A 16618-nucleotide genomic window follows, 5' to 3' on the forward strand; every position below is an offset into this window, starting at 1 on the left:
TTAACCTTTTAAAGCAAAGCTCATTATTTTTTAGTGGTTCAGCGAACACAACAACATACACTTTCTTTTACTTTTAGACTTTAAAAGGATCAGATTCGGGTCATAATGCGGTTTTGTTCTTTTATTTTTGCCAGTACCAATTTTTTTGGGCCCGAGAGTTGATAATGTTAAACTGCCTTTTTTTTGGGGGGGGGGGGAGGGGATTTGAATGTATGATTTTTTTTTAACGAAAAATGGTTGCTTATTTAAATTAGGATATGAACTTGGTAAACTACTACTTACGATTCTTAATATAAGATCTTATTTGATTTTTTTTTATCTTAAATATAAAATCCCAATCTATTTTATCTCTCATATTTATACATTTTCTTCTGAGGTAGTCCTTCTAATAGTAATAGTTCGAACCAATACACTTGATTAACAAGGATATTTTAGAAAATACAACACCTATTTATTACAAATAACTAACTTAACTTATTTCTTCAATCTTCTCAATTTAGTCAACTAGTTCTTATAAATAGAATTGGAGGTTGTACTGTATTGTTAGCGAAGAGTGTGTTCGTCTTTGTGTATTTTCTACATAATTAACTACTGTTTGACAATTAGATAGAAGAAGAAGGACAAAACAAGGACCATGAGCACGCTTTAGTATCATGACGGAGGGTGGTTGGTGTGTGGAATACTTATATGGATTATAAATTATTATACTAGCTCCAGTTCTTAATACAAAATTTTGTTTAATTTTTATTTTAATTCTAAATATAAGACCTCAATCTATTTTATCTATAATATTTATACATTTTTTCTTAAGGTGGTCCTTTTAATAATGATAGTTCTAGCCAACACACTTGATTAACAAAGATATTTCAGAAAAGAAAACATCTATTTATTACAAATAACTAACTTAACTTATTTTTTTAATCTCTTTAAATTAATTAACTAGCTCTTATAATCAGGATAGAAGGTAGTATAATATTAACATGACATATAAAACATATTAAATCGCGGGCAATCAAATAATACCGTCCATATATTATAGTCTATGGGAAATGCATGGCCCACATCCAGTGGAGGACCAAATGAGACAGCTTGAAGTTTCTGGCCCTGGCCGTTTTAATTAATTAATTAATGTGATCCCGGTGAGAGAAACCAAATGTATTTCAGTTTTTTTTTTCCTGAAAAAAAAGCTTGGAATATTTGGCAAAATCTTGGCTCTGCTCCCTCTCTCATTCCGTTGTTGGGAGGAGGAAAAAAGATGGCAGGAAATATTGTTTTGATCATTTAACTCTTCTCTTAGCCGGATCATTTAACATTTAATTTAACTTTGTCTGAGATGGCAAAAAAAAAAAAAAAACTGTGTCTGGGTTTTTATCTTTTGACTCCTTCATTTTTATCACCCACCTAATGTCTCGCATTTATATTTTTTCTGGGATGATATATTATTTGATAGTTAGCATTGCCAGTTAATTTAGATTTGTGTCAAGCAGGGTCTTATCTGAAATATATGAGCTTCTTCTGTCAAATTTAATTTAACTTATTCATATTAAAAAATATGCTTATAAACGACAGTGGGAAATTAGCCTTGGGAAGTTATAAGGAAACAAGATTTATGTTCACAAAGTCGGCACAAGAGCCAGAAGAAAGTCATCAAGAAGCTGCATAGGATTAGTCAAACATCTTGTACCATTCAATGAATTATTGCAAAAGAAAATAGCGAGCCAAAAAATATTTAATAAAACTAAAAAGATTGCAAATTTGTTTTCACACCAAAGAAAAATGGCAACTACCCACGATAGTTGGAACACGTGGATGTGCGAATATTCGGATATAATATATTCGAAATTCTCGAAATACCTTAAAAACACTAAAATCAATCATATGTTAACCAAATGATTACTCGCGCGCCCTGACAGTTTATAATATAGTTAATAGTAATATTATATAAATAACTACAAAAACAATACCATGCCGAAAATAAGGGAAGAATTATTTTATTTAAATTATTCAAGGTGAATATATATATTGTGATTGGAACCTGAAGCTTCTTGGCAGTGAGGTAGAGGATCACGAGGGCCATAATCCCTCTAAGGGGGTGGTTGATAAATATGTTGACAATCCATAACATTTTTTTATTTAAATTAATAAATAATAATTAAAGGATCGCAATTCGCTAACCACTTTAATTTATACGAGTATTTTATAATTGCTCACCAACTTGGAAGACGCAGTATGGCGGCCCCCTCCGTATAGACCTTCCATAACTCATTTTGTTTAGCGTTAATGACTGCACCAGAGATTTCAATTAATTTATTATACTAGTTCGTTGAGAATTGCTCCTTGTCAGCCCTTAATTTTTTTTTTTAAAATTACTGCTGTTGTTATGGTCACCCCATATTTCTGGGGTTGGCAACCATATTTTCTTTGAAATTTAATACTTGGATGTATAAATTAGAAAGTTTATATGTAATTGATAGTTCTCTGATTTTATTTATAAGACAGAGAGAGAAGATATTTTTTTCTATTTATAGGGCACTAAAAAAATTTTTTTGTATAGATATACAATTTTACCTTTCATTTATTGTTGTGTTTACTTTGTTTATAGGAGATGTAATATATATTAAATAAGGATAAAATTAAAAAGTTACTGAATTTTAAATGAGAGTTAATAAAATTTAAGATTTTTTTTTATCTATATGAAACATACTGAAAATAATTTATAAATAGATTTAAAAAAGTATTATCGTATTTGTAATTGATCTTGAAACAGGGCTTTTAGGATTGAACTATTATCAAATTAATCTTTCGGCATTTAAGCGTGATTTTCTCAATTTCTTATTTCAATCAATGTTGGAAGAAAACTCTTTTTCTTTTGGGGAGGGGGGTGGGTAGGGGAAGCATCTTAGCTGTCACGGAGGCGGAGACCAGCAAGGGCAAATCGGTCAATGTATTTGACGATTGGATGGTCAAATGGTCATGGACATTGTCGGCATCTACAGTCTCCTTGGTTTCCGACCATATATACTTATTTCTTTTTCATCTCCAAACATCCAAGTCATTGCCGCGGGATTATGCGGTCTTTTCATTTTTCATTTGAAAAAAAAATTTGATAAAATTTGAGACAAGTTTTGTCGCTAATGATTTGTATATAATATGATTTTCATTTTACTTTCTCATATTTATTGATGATATATTGATTAACTAACAATTATTATTATTGAAAATAAATGAAACGTTACTTCTAGTGCTTGTTTGGATTTATCATTGGATATCCAAACACACCGTGCATGTGCTGCTGCTAGGCGGAACCAAGAACCTTCAAGTTGCAATTTACAGAATTTCGAGTTAAAAATTTTAATGATAATCAGGTCCTCGATTCATATTAATTTCCTTATAAAGTTCTTAATTGTCATCCTCCAATAAACCACATTAAATTCGACGTAACTTGGGGTTTGAGTATCCTACCACCACTTATTAATATAAAAGTTATATAATTAATTTATAAATATTAAGAAGAATAATTGAGTTAATTATTTGTGATAATTAAAATAAAAACCTTCTAACACATGCAATTATCATAACGAGGTAAAAAAATAAACTTAAAAAATAAAATAGATTATAATTTTATATTTAAAATTAAATTAAAATTTTAACTAGTTCTTATATTTAGGAACAAATGTTTTTATTTAAATAGATTTTTTTCTTTTTTTTAAAGAGTTTTATTTTTAATGAAAACAGGCCTACGCTTTGTTCTGCCACTCCCCGGGGGGATTTTTCAACCTTACTCACAAATCAAAATTGAAACCTTAAACCATAATCTCAGAGTCTACATTAAATTATTAAATTATAGAGAAAGCCCCCCCAAAAAAAAAAATTCATGCCTTACCAGAATCTAAAGCTATACATATTATGCACATTACATCAGGCCAGAATTTCAATCACACCTTTTTTGTTGTTTTAATTATTATTGCTGTTGCAGCTATGAGCTATTGCTCACATTGATACTGGAAAAAGGAAGATCCCATTTCCATGGAAATTTTAATTCACCGTAATTTAAATAAACAATAACCAGCCATCAGATCACTTTTTATCTATCTCACCAACATCTGTCACCGTCGGATTTATGCACCACCACAAAATGGGGCTTACCCTCAGACAGGCCGATCCTCTTGGGCCCACATCAACTAAGCAAAGAGCCCCCGCAACAACCAATCAGAACATGCCACACGTGATTTATTACTGTTGAAAAAACCTGTAGATATACCGTGTCTCCGACGCAAATTACCATCTCAGTAGATAGATGGATACCTATATATTGTTATATACTCATTTTGTTGGCAAAAAAAAAAAATTTATTTTACTTTTCTATAATATATTAATTCTTGTATCTATGTTCTTATATAGAAAACTATGGGCAGAATATTATGACTTTTCTGTCTCTATTTTTATAACATGTCCAAAACTGACACCAATAAAAAAAAAATCATACACCAACAAGAATAAGAATGTAATCATTATTAACGTTATTAATATCATTATTTTTATGGATTCTTTATTGGGAATTCCACTTCAATTTTGGGATTTTTATTTTTCCGGCCTATATCACTATTTTTATTTTTATTTTTGCTTGGCGCTAAAACAGAATTGTATGTTGCTAATAGCTTTCGGGTGACTAAGCATTGAGAGCCAAACACATTATAAAAAGCCCCACAACACAGACGCACAACACCCATACAATACTCTTCTGACCCCTCTCTCTCCCCCCCTCCCTCTCACATACACATTTTTGTTTTATTATTGGTATTAGTTATATATTTACAATCACGAAGCTCCTTAATTCTGTGCTTCCGCTTCTGCAAATGTTGTCTGCTTCTGCATTCCTTTGAATTGATTACAGAAGCAGAGAAGAAGGACGCTGGGAGAGAGAAGAGGATAGAGTCAAGCAACACAAACTTCCTTTCTTGTCTCCTTTAGCTTCTGCTATTACTTCTGGGGCCTCATTGCTCCAGATCCACCTCACTTCTCTTCAAGCTCACTGGGGTTTTAGCCTCACTGAATAACATTCCAGCCCTGCCTCCATTGATTTGCGTGACCCTGAAGCAAAATACCTAACAAAAATATTCCTCCTTCTTTATCAAAAGTTTGCTTCTTTAAATCCTTCTAGTGGGGTTTCGTCTCCTCTGTCTCTCTGACGACCCATTACTGTAAAAAGGAGGGATCAGAATGGATCGTCTTTCATCCACCACTGTTCTTCCAGATGCATTTCAAGGGGCCAGAGATGACATTACCGTGCAACTCGGGTTCATCTGGGATCAAATCAAATTGCCATTGGTGGTTCCAATGCTAAGATTGGCTGTGTTTCTGTGTTTGGTCATGTCGTTGATGCTTTTCATGGAGAGGGTGTATATGGGCGTTGTCATTACTTTGGTGAAGCTGTTTGGGCGAAAACCAGAGAAGCGTTACAAATGGGAGCCGCTAAAAGACGACCTCGAGTTGGGGAACTCGGCTTATCCCATGGTCCTCGTTCAAATCCCAATGTACAACGAAAGAGAGGTACTAGAACCTACCCACCTGAGCTTCCAGTTCACACTGTTCATCAGAATTGCATTATTAATTCTCAGCCGTAGAATTCGGGTTGAGTTCTGTTGGATCTGCTTGTAAATGCAGGTTTATCAGCTGTCGATTGGAGCAGCATGTGGGCTTTCTTGGCCTTCGGACAGAATCATAATACAAGTTCTGGATGATTCCACAGACACGACAATCAAGGTGAACGGCAAAATCCCCACACTGATTATAATATTACTGTGCGTTTAAGTTGGCATTAAGGAGTAATGGTGGGGAGTGAACAAACAAATTGCAGGCTTTGGTGGAGCTAGAATGCCAAAGATGGGCAAGCAAAGGGATAAACATAAAGTACGAGGTAAGAGACAACAGAAATGGGTATAAGGCAGGAGCTCTTAAAGAGGGAATGAAGCATAGCTACGTGAAGCACTGCGACTATGTTGCCATTTTTGACGCTGATTTTCAGCCTGAGCCTGATTTCCTCTGGCGCACCATACCTTTCCTCGCTCACAATCCTGAACTCGCCCTCGTTCAGGCTCGCTGGAAATTTGGTAATTAACTTTCTCTCATTAATCCTGTTAATTTTTTTGTTGGTTTTTTCTTTTTCTTGTCCAATGGCGGCTCTCTTCTCTCCCATTAATCTTGTTTTTGACGATCAGCGTGCTAAAAGCAGTTTCCTCTAGAGAACTGTCGGTGGGTTATTTTTTTTGTTTTGGAAATTCTCTCTGGGCGGGGAGAGGTAGGTCCTACGTGGTGGTTCCATGACATTACAATAATCACAGTAGAATCGTCCTTGGTTGTCTTCGATTTAAGGCACGTATGCATCTCGTATCGTCTTCTTTGCTTTATTTTCTTTTGTTGGTGTTGAGATGGGGCCCGCTCTATAAAGTTTGAACTACCCTCCAAGGAAATATTATACAAAAATTAGTGAACACAACGCATCACATCGTCTTGATTCTTTTCTTTCGTCCAATGGCCTGCATAGAGGGCACGGCAACCTTTTCTGTACAATCTGGCATGAAAAGTTACGATCGAACTGATAGTCTGATGGATCATTAATCATGATATAGTAATAATAAGCTGTTAATAACAAACAATAGTTCTTACCTTTTATGCTGTTGAATGAGTGACTCACCCACCTATATCAGTAATTAGATACACCAAAATATAGCGGCAATTAATTGTTTAGCTTTTGGAGCGGGAAAGTCAGTTGAGAGTTGGACCGCATCCTAGTGGGAAAAGAAAAGTTAAATATAGAAGCCGGAAAGGCTTGAGAAAAAAGGAATGGCTATTTGGGAAAGCGTGTTCAAGATTAGTCAAGAAGAGGGAAAAATAGAGAAACCCTTGTTTTTTCTGCTTATGGGCTTCGTAATTAACCCTCTTTGACAGCTTATCCTTCACTACTTACAACCTTGTTGAGGGAAATCCTTTGAGACATAAATTCTCCGACATCCTCCGATATAAATTGTTTGAGGGCACTGTAGTAACATACTTTTAAGACTAATATTATTAACACAGATCACCCCTCTTCCGACCAAAGCAACCAATCACATCGATATTATAAATCTAGTAAACATTTTTTCCTTCAACAGATCAGAAAAGTAATGATTATTTGTGAGGAACATGTGTGCTATTGAGTAGGTTTAAAGAATGCTGAGATGAGTAAGAAGGGCTAATAAAAGTCCATTTCCAGTGTCCAAAAGTAGTAAAGAACATGTGCTGAAGCAGAACATGTGAGCTCAGAGGGGGGTCCATGACCTTAAATTATTAACGTGAAAACAGGAGGTGTATCTCAAAGGAACGGGTATATCTGTCTCATGTGATTGACACGATCCTTCTTCTTTGCTGGAATCATTGTGGCGTTGATGTCATCATTGTTGTTTCTACTATTTTCTGCTGCTTCATCTCTTCCATGATTCATCATCTTCTTCCCTTCCCTTCCCTTCTTTCTGCATCCCGGCAGCTGCATGTGCAGCTTTTAATGGTGGACCTCATTCCCCAGTCACTGTCTCTCTCCACTAACCGACAACTGAATTTATTTCGTCCATCTCTTCCGCAAAAATAATTGTAAAAATGGTAGAGTAGCACGTTGGAAATCTCATACCTGCTCCGTTGCTGACGTGGCTTTTTTTTTTTTGGGGTTTGTAGTGAATTCCGATGAGTGTTTAATGACCAGGATGCAAGAAATGTCGCTGGATTACCATTTTACCGTGGAACAAGAAGTGGGGTCTTCCACTTACGCCTTCTTTGGCTTCAACGGTAACTAATGCGATCCGTGCATGCATACATACATATATTATTAGTATTATATCAACCCAGAAATCGAGACTTCAATTATTTTTTCCTGCAATCTTCGATGAAATCGAAATGAGAAGCAAATATTAACATCAGGGACTGCGGGAGTATGGAGGATTGCGGCGCTGAATGAGGCTGGTGGATGGAAGGATAGGACCACTGTAGAAGATATGGACCTTGCTGTTCGAGCCAGTCTTAAAGGCTGGAAATTCCTCTACTTGGGCAAAATCCAGGTTTCTTTCTCTCCCACCTCTAAATTTCGTATGCTTTTCAATATTATCATTTCCACAAATTCATATCTTGTTGTTTTTACGGTGATGTCAACTCTGCAACAGGTCAAGAATGAATTGCCTAGCACTTTCAAGGCCTACCGTTTCCAACAGCACAGGTGGTCTTGTGGGCCAGCAAATCTCTTCAGGAAAATGGTTATGGAGATTTTAAGAAACAAGGTGAATTTGCCTCCCCTGTATTAACCATAATGCATATACTCTTCTTTCCAAAGAAGATTCATCCCTCTGAGTTCGTAAATGTATATGCTGTGCAGAAAGTATCCTTGTGGAAGAAGGTACATGTCATTTACAGCTTCTTCTTCGTTCGGAAGGTGGTAGCCCACATCAACACATTTGTGTTCTATTGCATTGTGTTACCTGCGACAGTTTTGGTGCCTGAGGTTGTTGTCCCAAAGTGGGGAGCTGTATATATCCCTTCCATCATCACCCTCCTCAATGCTGTCGGAACTCCAAGGTCGACCTTATTCCTTTCTCTTTCTCCCGCCTACAAGTTCTTGAATACAACTTCTGCATTGTTTCTTGTACTTGTATTGATATTTGTTGGACGTGTTTTCTGTTTTAAGGTCGCTTCACTTGCTGGTCTTCTGGATTCTTTTTGAGAATTGCATGTCTCTGCATCGAACAAAGGCAACAATCATTGGTTTGCTAGAAGCCAGTCGAGTGAATGAATGGGTTGTCACTGAGAAGCTTGGAGATGCTCTCAAGGCTAAAGTTGCAGCTAAAGCACCCAAGAAACCTCGATTCAAGATTGGAGACAGGTAATATTTTTGGCTTCTTTATCACACAACATTCACAGGTTTATGAATCAGAAGCACTTACCAATATGCGTGCTCTGTCTCAAAATATCATTAGGATTCACTTGTTGGAACTCGGAGTTGGATTCTACCTCTTCTTCTGCGGTTGCTATGATGTGTTGTTCGGGAAAAATCACTACTTCATCTTCCTTTATATGCAAGCAGTTGCCTTCTTTATCTTGGCTTTTGGATATGTTGGCACATTCGTTCCCAACTCCTAGAAGACTCTCTCTTTCTCTCTTCATTCGGCAATTCCAGTTTTTGTGCAATGATTCTCTATGCTTTGTAATATAGTATTGTGTTTTTCATCAAGGTTCTGGCAATTATAGATTATTAGTGCAAAAAAAAAAAGAAAAGAAAAGAAAAAGGAGATCACTTTTCAAGAATCAAAGTAATTGACTAGCTTGAAAGAAAAGAATAGTTTTCTTTGTGAATAGTGAGCAAAGATAAGGAAATTACAGGCAAATTTGTTGCCATGCAAATGAAGCATACAGAAGAGAAGAACATAAAGCACTGGGGCGTCGGATCCTGCAAAACATCGTTGATTGGATGGATTGTTTGGTAGATTTTGTAGCACTCTGTTCATCATTATTACTTGTTTCTATTTTTTGGGGTTCTTTACAGTGTATTCGTTTTTACAGTTTGAAGAAATGGGAATAGATTATACAAATATTTTCTCTTTCAGTAAACAAGCTGGGGGTTGAAAGGTTCGTCCCCACTTCTTCTTGTGTATGCATTTATTAAGAGATCTTTGTAAATAGCATATCCAAAGCATCTCTCTATCTTTCCCATCAATGCAATCCACCAAACCATTCTAAATAGTTGTCAGTTCCTCCATCCGATTTAGTGAGAGAGTGAGATTATACGAGAGAGAGGGAGAGAGAGCTCAGGCGTCATCATAACAGGATAGAAATGAATTCTCCAAAATGTTTCATGCAATGAATTAAAGTGAAAATCGTGCTTTTTCTTGGGTCCATATCTAGAAATTAGACCCACCATCTTCTCCTACCTACACCCCCTGCCGCCCTGTGCTGTGCGATCCATGTTTGGAGCCTACTCTTCAACTCATTCACATCTACTGCCAATTATGGACCAACCTCCCTTCCTGGTTTATAAGGAAAAAGGGGAAGGGGGGAACTGAAGTATAGATTTGATCTTTTAATTTATACAATGTTTTAATTTAATTTTTTAACTTCAAAAAGTGAATTTTTAATCTTTTGAAATTAGAAGTGTTAGTCTTAATTTTTTTTTTTAAACAATCGTAGTAGATTTTAGTCTTTTAGTCTTTAACTCTAAAAAGAAAAGTTTAGTAAAAAAAATAAAAGGAAAAGAAAAGAAAAGAAAGTTATGAGCCAAATTCACAGAGCAAGGCACCGACAATCACTTGGGCATGATACCTGTTAACGACGTGACATTTTCTATTTTGTCCAACGGTTGGAAACCTCTCCTCTTCTCTTTTTATCCTCTTCACTTTTCTTCTTTGTTTAACCTTTAGATTAATATCTTAACTGTTCAGATTTAAATCTTTTTCAAACTATTATTAAAATATTAAATTATAAAAATAAATAATAAATTACAAATTATATTAAAAATTAATTCTAATGATTTGAAAGTGCACTATATGTTTTTAAATTTTTTTTATAAATATTTTATAAAAAAAATAAAATCTAAACTGTTGAAATATGTTAATCTAATGGTTAAAAAAAAAAAGAGCAGGAAAAAGGATGGGAAGAGAAAAACAGAGGTTGCGAACTGTTTTGTCCACTATCCCCATGTAAACTATCCTTATGTTGTTAAATGGTATAACATGACAAATTAAAGTTTAAATTTCTATGAGAAGAGATGCTGATATTTAGTATCGAACAGTATTTTGAACAGAATTATTTTTAATAAGAGAATACATGTGCCTATATAAAAAAAAAAAACTCACACTAAACAGTTCATTTAATGATCAGCCCGTCAGACAAGACTTGAGGGGCGTGCAATAATCTAACAAGTGACCGTCCATAATGGTAATTAAAGCGTCCACTTGTCTTTTTTGCCCGAAATCTCAATTATCCACTTTTTATTCACTAATCAAAGGCAGTTTTATCCATTAACATCAAACTTTACAATAATCGGGTCATAATTTTGTAAACTGTGAACATAACCTTACATAGTAACATATTTTTAAATAGAGTGAGTATCACATAAGTTCAATAATTTCAATATCGCTAAAAAAAAAAAAAATCTAAGAGACTGATCACTTTGAAGGGTTTATTTACCCCAAAAAAACCTATTCATTGCCTTCTCATCTCATTCAAACTTTAACTACCAGGCAGTTCTTTTTCGGCCTGCAATTACCATTCAATTCAATTCAAGGCAAGCTTTTTCATTTTGGGGCGAAGCTGTCTTTTTCTTCCTCTCATTTTTTTCCCTAAAGTATAGGTATCCTCTTATCAGTCCTATTTAAGGCACTATCGGATACTAAATGTGGATACCTCTTCTAGTAGAGACTCAAATATTAGTTCATCACGTTGTGAGGGACTAACCCTTTCTGTTAAATCCAATTCTCGTTGGTTCTTCCCCCCATTTTAATGAAAGGAGAACCCTAGTCTTGTTTTGTTAAGAACAAAATAGGGGCCCAAAGGATCAGGCCCAATAGAAAACGTAATAATCTGCTGGCAGACCGTGAAGCGAGAAAACAGTCCAATAAGAATTGCGGAGCCCGCAGATGAGAGAGAGCGGTTTTATGCGGACAATGAACCGACCTTGGAAAGCACCACAAATGGGAAGGCGCGCTGCTTTTGTTCTCCTTCCAAAGTTGCATGGATCACACAGAACGGAAAGAGCTCTGCAATTCCATACACGATTACACGTTGCACTTTCCCTGTGGATGCCGTAATTTTAGTAAAAGAAACCGTTTACTGGGTGCTGTCATTTTCGAAGTGGCCTGTGGCCCTCTGCTCGTGGAAGAGTATCGGTTATATTCAGGTGTTTAGGAGAATGTTTATAATAAGGAGATTGAGGGCTTGTTTAGAGTGTCTTATAAATAGCAAAATAGGAAGTAAAAATGTGAAGAGAGTTTTGCCCTGAGTAAAACTGCTTATAAGCATTTTACAAACACTTTAAGAAGCACACGAGTTTCCTGAGCAATCGGCAAATCGCGGGGGCCGTGCTTGTTTTAGGAGGGCCAAAAGCAGACTTCACTTTCATAATTCGTGTAATAACTAACAACAATGAGTTCTCCATGCCGGATAATGAATTGTGGAAATTACGCTTTCCGAAAGCTGCCACCAATACGGTGGAAGTGGAAACGCACAACGGAAAGGAAATCAATGTAACGTATTCGTCTCCGTGTTCTGATACAGATTTCAAAGTGCTTTCGACATAATAGAGCTTTGTTTGAATAATTCTCGATTTTGCACAAATTTGCCACACAACTTAAACATGATCACTATAAATTCAGTGCCTCACAATTATAAACGCACTTCTATCAAATCATACACTTGACCATTTGCGCGTAAACTGTTATATTCCTTCCTTTTCATCTCCTTTTTGTAAGTGGATGAAGCATATATACGAAATCACAAATCACAACAAAACACTTTTCCTGTTATTATTCGCGAGAACACCAAGACTGGGTCTGTTTATTCACCATATTTAGGCTCATTCACTGAGCCAACTGCAAACAGTAATCTCATACTGGAATACCATAATCCGCAAAGCTAAAAACTAATCAAGGCCTAGCTCACCATGGTTTTAGATTTTAGAGCACTTTCAGCATATCCTCTGCACCACTGAATGTGAACGCACCGCCTTCCTCCAAGTTCAAGACCTTCACAACACCATCCTCAGCCAGAAGAGCGTACCGCCTGGACCGCACACCCAGTCCAACAGGCTTATCGCTCAAATCGAGCTCGCACCCAATCGCCTTGGTGAAAGTCCCGTTGCCGTCGGACAAGAGAAGCACCTCGTCGTTGACCTTCAAGTTTTCTTTCCACGCCTTCATCACGAAGGCGTCGTTGACCGAAATGCAGGCGATCGTGTCGACGCCTTTCGATTTGAGCTCGGATGATTTCTCGACGAAGCCCGGAACGTGCTTCTGCGAACAGGTTGGGGTGAAGGCGCCTGGGACAGCAAAAAAAATGGCCTTCTTGCCCTTGGTGAGTTCGGAAACGGTGACGGTTTTAACTTCTCCCGCAGGGTCGAGGAAGGAAAAGGTGGCTTCGGGGAGCTTGTCGCCGACGGAGATGGTGGCGGAAATGGCGGATTTAGCAGTGAAAGAAGCAGAGAGTGGGAGGGAAATAGGGCGGCGATGTTGAATCTGAGGGATCTGAGGGATGAAGGGGTAATAGAGAATTTAGAAGAGAGGGCGGAGGAAAATGCTTGGGGAGGGAGCCGAGATGTGGCGGCGGTGGCGGTGGTTGAGAGGAGCCGAGAGAATGTGATAGATGCGGCCATGGGGATTTTGAGAGCAGATTTTTGGGTGAGGAGTGAGAGCAGTGGGATGATGAGCGAAGAGAGGCTGAAGAGACGACACCTGCGAGGCAGAAAGAAGGGGAAGAAATCCTCGCCTGCCTGCTGAGATTGTGTGGGACTAGGAGGATGGATAAGACAAAAACAGGCAGCAGCGCTGCGAATAATACTAGGAATAATAAATACCTAATTATTTCATACTGGCTACTTTTTTAAACAATCCAACGCTTGTCGCGGAAAATTGGTACAAAGGGCTAGGGTGTTTGGTAAAAAACGGAATCAATTTTGTTTTAAACATTTTTTGCTAAATTAAAAAGTAATTTCCTAGCATAAAATTTTTTTTCTATCTATGTTAGTTTTCCTTAGGGTTGCTTTAAAAATTTTTTTACCACTGTTGTGTACACTTCATTTTACATATGGTTACCTAAACTAGTTTCATACACTTAACTTCTGTTTTAAAATTGATGAATTAATGAGAAAAAGACGGTACCAAGTATGGCGGCACGCTTTACGCTGGCTAGCACTGGACTGCGGAAAGTGGTGGCGGGATCTGATTCTTGATGGCCATCGAGCTTGTTGAGGGATGCAACAGCTTAGAAGCCTTCCCAAGCTAATTCCCATCCCTGACCCTAATAACAGAATGTGGTATTGTTGGTTCTGGCTCGGGCACAATATTGGACCCGGTTTTAGCCCAAAGCTCATCACTTGGCGACCAATCTAAACTATCTAAATTAAACTTGAACAGTCTAAATTTAATATGTCTAATTATTTATTTTTAAATAAAAATTATTTTTTTAGAAAAAAATATCTGAGGGATTATTGTTATTTTACATCCACCAAAGTAATAGTTTTAAAAAATAAAAATAAAACGAATTGTTCAGATTAAATTTTAATGATTTAGGTTTTATGAGTTTGGGGTGAGCGTCTCAACTAATTCCAACAATCTCAAGCATATGGTGTGAAAAGTTGCTTACAAATAAAAGATTATAGGTTGAATCTCATTTATTAACTAAGATTATTATTATTTTTTAAACGCTAATTACGGCCAGATGGTTTGTTTCGCTTGCTGGAGGTGGCCCCGGCTGAGGTTTAAATTGAGGGCCTGATGACGCGAGCTGGCACGCTGCTAGAATATTCTTCACAGGTCTAAATCACGCACCCCGTGCTGCTCATCGCGCCTTTTAAAATTTTGTATCTATGATCTGAGTTAATTGCCGGCCGTCAACATTGTTTGGTTTATGTATTATGGTTGGTCAACTAAAATAGTGCGCCTTTTCATGACAATACAACAAAAAAAACCTACTTAGCCTGCCTTTTAGCTTGAGCGAGGCCCAATGCTGCAAATTTAAAAACCACGAGTGCCTCCAAATAAAATAAAAGTACCCACAATAAAACAATACTCACGTCTGAAGTAGGGCCCAACCCAATTTATATTCGTTAATCGATGCGTCCGTCGCATTGAATGTTGCTATTGGCGTGCCTGAAGCATCGCCATACAGCAATTTATTTATTTAAAAAATTATGTACATCTTGAAAGTAAAGAAAATATTTGCATGATTTTTAAAACCACATAATTTGCTTAAAATTAATTAAAATAACACCGGTATGTAATTTTAAATGGTATATTAATCTGTGTTAGAAAAATTAAATGAAGAAAACCGAAATTCCAAAAATTGAGCTTGACCGTTAGCCCCTAGGGGCCGATGCTCCATTATCCGGGAAAGAATATTAGCGATATTTTAAGATGGGCACTCCCTTAAATATCTCTATCGTAAAATTCAGCATTTGGCAAGGAAAATCAGGAAAAAAACAAATGTCCAGAGAAAATATTTGGTTGGACGGCATTGTCCAGGAACCAGCATCATTCCAGAATTATCCATCATAATCCTTTTTCTTCGTTTTATTTTTATGCCTCGAAGTTGCGCACATTTTACTTTATTAAAATAGAAAGACATATTTTTTTAATTTCCAGTTAAAGTGTCATTGCTGTGAAGGTGAGGACATGTAGATGCGTTTTGGCCAAAAAAGAACATGCAAATATGTTAAGGGAATCATTATTAGCAGCCCCTCGTAACTCGGAAGCATTCGTAATAGAATTAATATATGATAATTTTTTAAAACTGATTATTTTCTTTCGACATCGAATCAATGCTGTGTTTAAACTCCGAAACTGTTCTTCTATGGGTTCCCGATTAGCATGTCGGATTAATTGCCAATAATATACATTACTTTTACCTGCCCCAGGTACCTGCGAAGAAGACAGTGGGTGGCACAACGTTTTGCTGCCTTGATGACGTGCTGCATGTGTCTACCAAACGTTTCCGAAGTCTGAACCAACAACTCACCTCGCTTTTGGAAGATAGAAAGTAAAAACAAAATATTTTCCTAAAAATGAATTCCCGCGTCTGTTTTCCGGTAATATAGTCATCTTTCATGACTTGTTTCACCTAGAGCCGGGAATCAGGGCCGGCCCTTCAGGGCTGGCGGGTTTAAAAGGGCCGACCCTTCAGGGCTGGAATTTTAAAAATATCCCAATTTGCTAGGTCCGGCCCTTAAGTTACAGGGTCAGGGTCGGCCCGCGGGCTTTTGGCCCGTTTAAGAAAAAATATTATTTTTTATATTTATCATATTTTTTATAAAAATAAATCAATGAAATTATTAATAAAAGACATAAATATGAATAAAATTAAGTCACATATAAAATATCATCATATATAAATATTCATCAACATCTAAAACATTCATTAACAAGATAACAACATCTAAAAGTTTTATCTATAATGCAATTGTGTAATAAATAAACACTATTATTAATCTTTTGAAACTTCATCATCACTATAATTAATTACTTTTTTTCATAAGTATACTTTTCTTTCGTAACAAAAATATCAAGTTTTTCTTCTTTATAAGAATTTTATTTTTAAATTTTGCAATCTAACTATTATTTTACTTTAATGTGAGAAACATTGCTGTTGAAACTCATGAATTTCTAATTCAAATTATAGAATCACAAGTTATATAAGTATAAAAATATTCTATTATCAAATATATATATAGTTTAAAAATATCAACGCATATAATATAAATCAAATCATTATTAAAGTCCAAATTAACCCATTTTTTAAAAATTTAATTGGATAAATTATTATATAAAACTAAATTTACTTTTAAAATGATAATAATAACTAAATATTTGAAATATTATTAACAATGTAAAAAATT

At 36.1% G+C, this 16618-nt stretch overlaps 1 protein-coding gene and 1 pseudogene across 1 annotated transcript; one reads left to right on the plus strand and one right to left on the minus strand.

Annotated features, from left to right (window-relative positions):
* Window positions 1-4789: 4789 nt before the first annotated feature.
* Window positions 4790-9701, plus strand: LOC114733854 (glucomannan 4-beta-mannosyltransferase 9-like). The gene is made up of 9 exons (XM_028921353.1): window positions 4790-5550; window positions 5665-5763; window positions 5858-6110; window positions 7708-7818; window positions 7951-8087; window positions 8190-8303; window positions 8399-8598; window positions 8708-8902; window positions 8997-9701. Exons 1-9 carry the CDS (start codon window positions 5221-5223, stop codon window positions 9157-9159), a joined length of 1602 nt encoding a protein of 533 aa, XP_028777186.1. The 5' UTR covers window positions 4790-5220; the 3' UTR covers window positions 9160-9701.
* A 2616-nt stretch (window positions 9702-12317) lies between these two features.
* On the minus strand, window positions 12318-13527 carry LOC114733859 (peroxiredoxin-2E, chloroplastic-like; annotated as a pseudogene).
* Window positions 13528-16618: the final 3091 nt, after the last annotated feature.

Source organism: Neltuma alba, unplaced genomic scaffold, assembly GCF_004799145.2.
Source record: "Neltuma alba isolate B1F8T4 unplaced genomic scaffold, ASM479914v2 tig00013034_pilon, whole genome shotgun sequence".
NCBI classification, from domain to species: Eukaryota; Viridiplantae; Streptophyta; class Magnoliopsida; order Fabales; family Fabaceae; genus Neltuma; species Neltuma alba.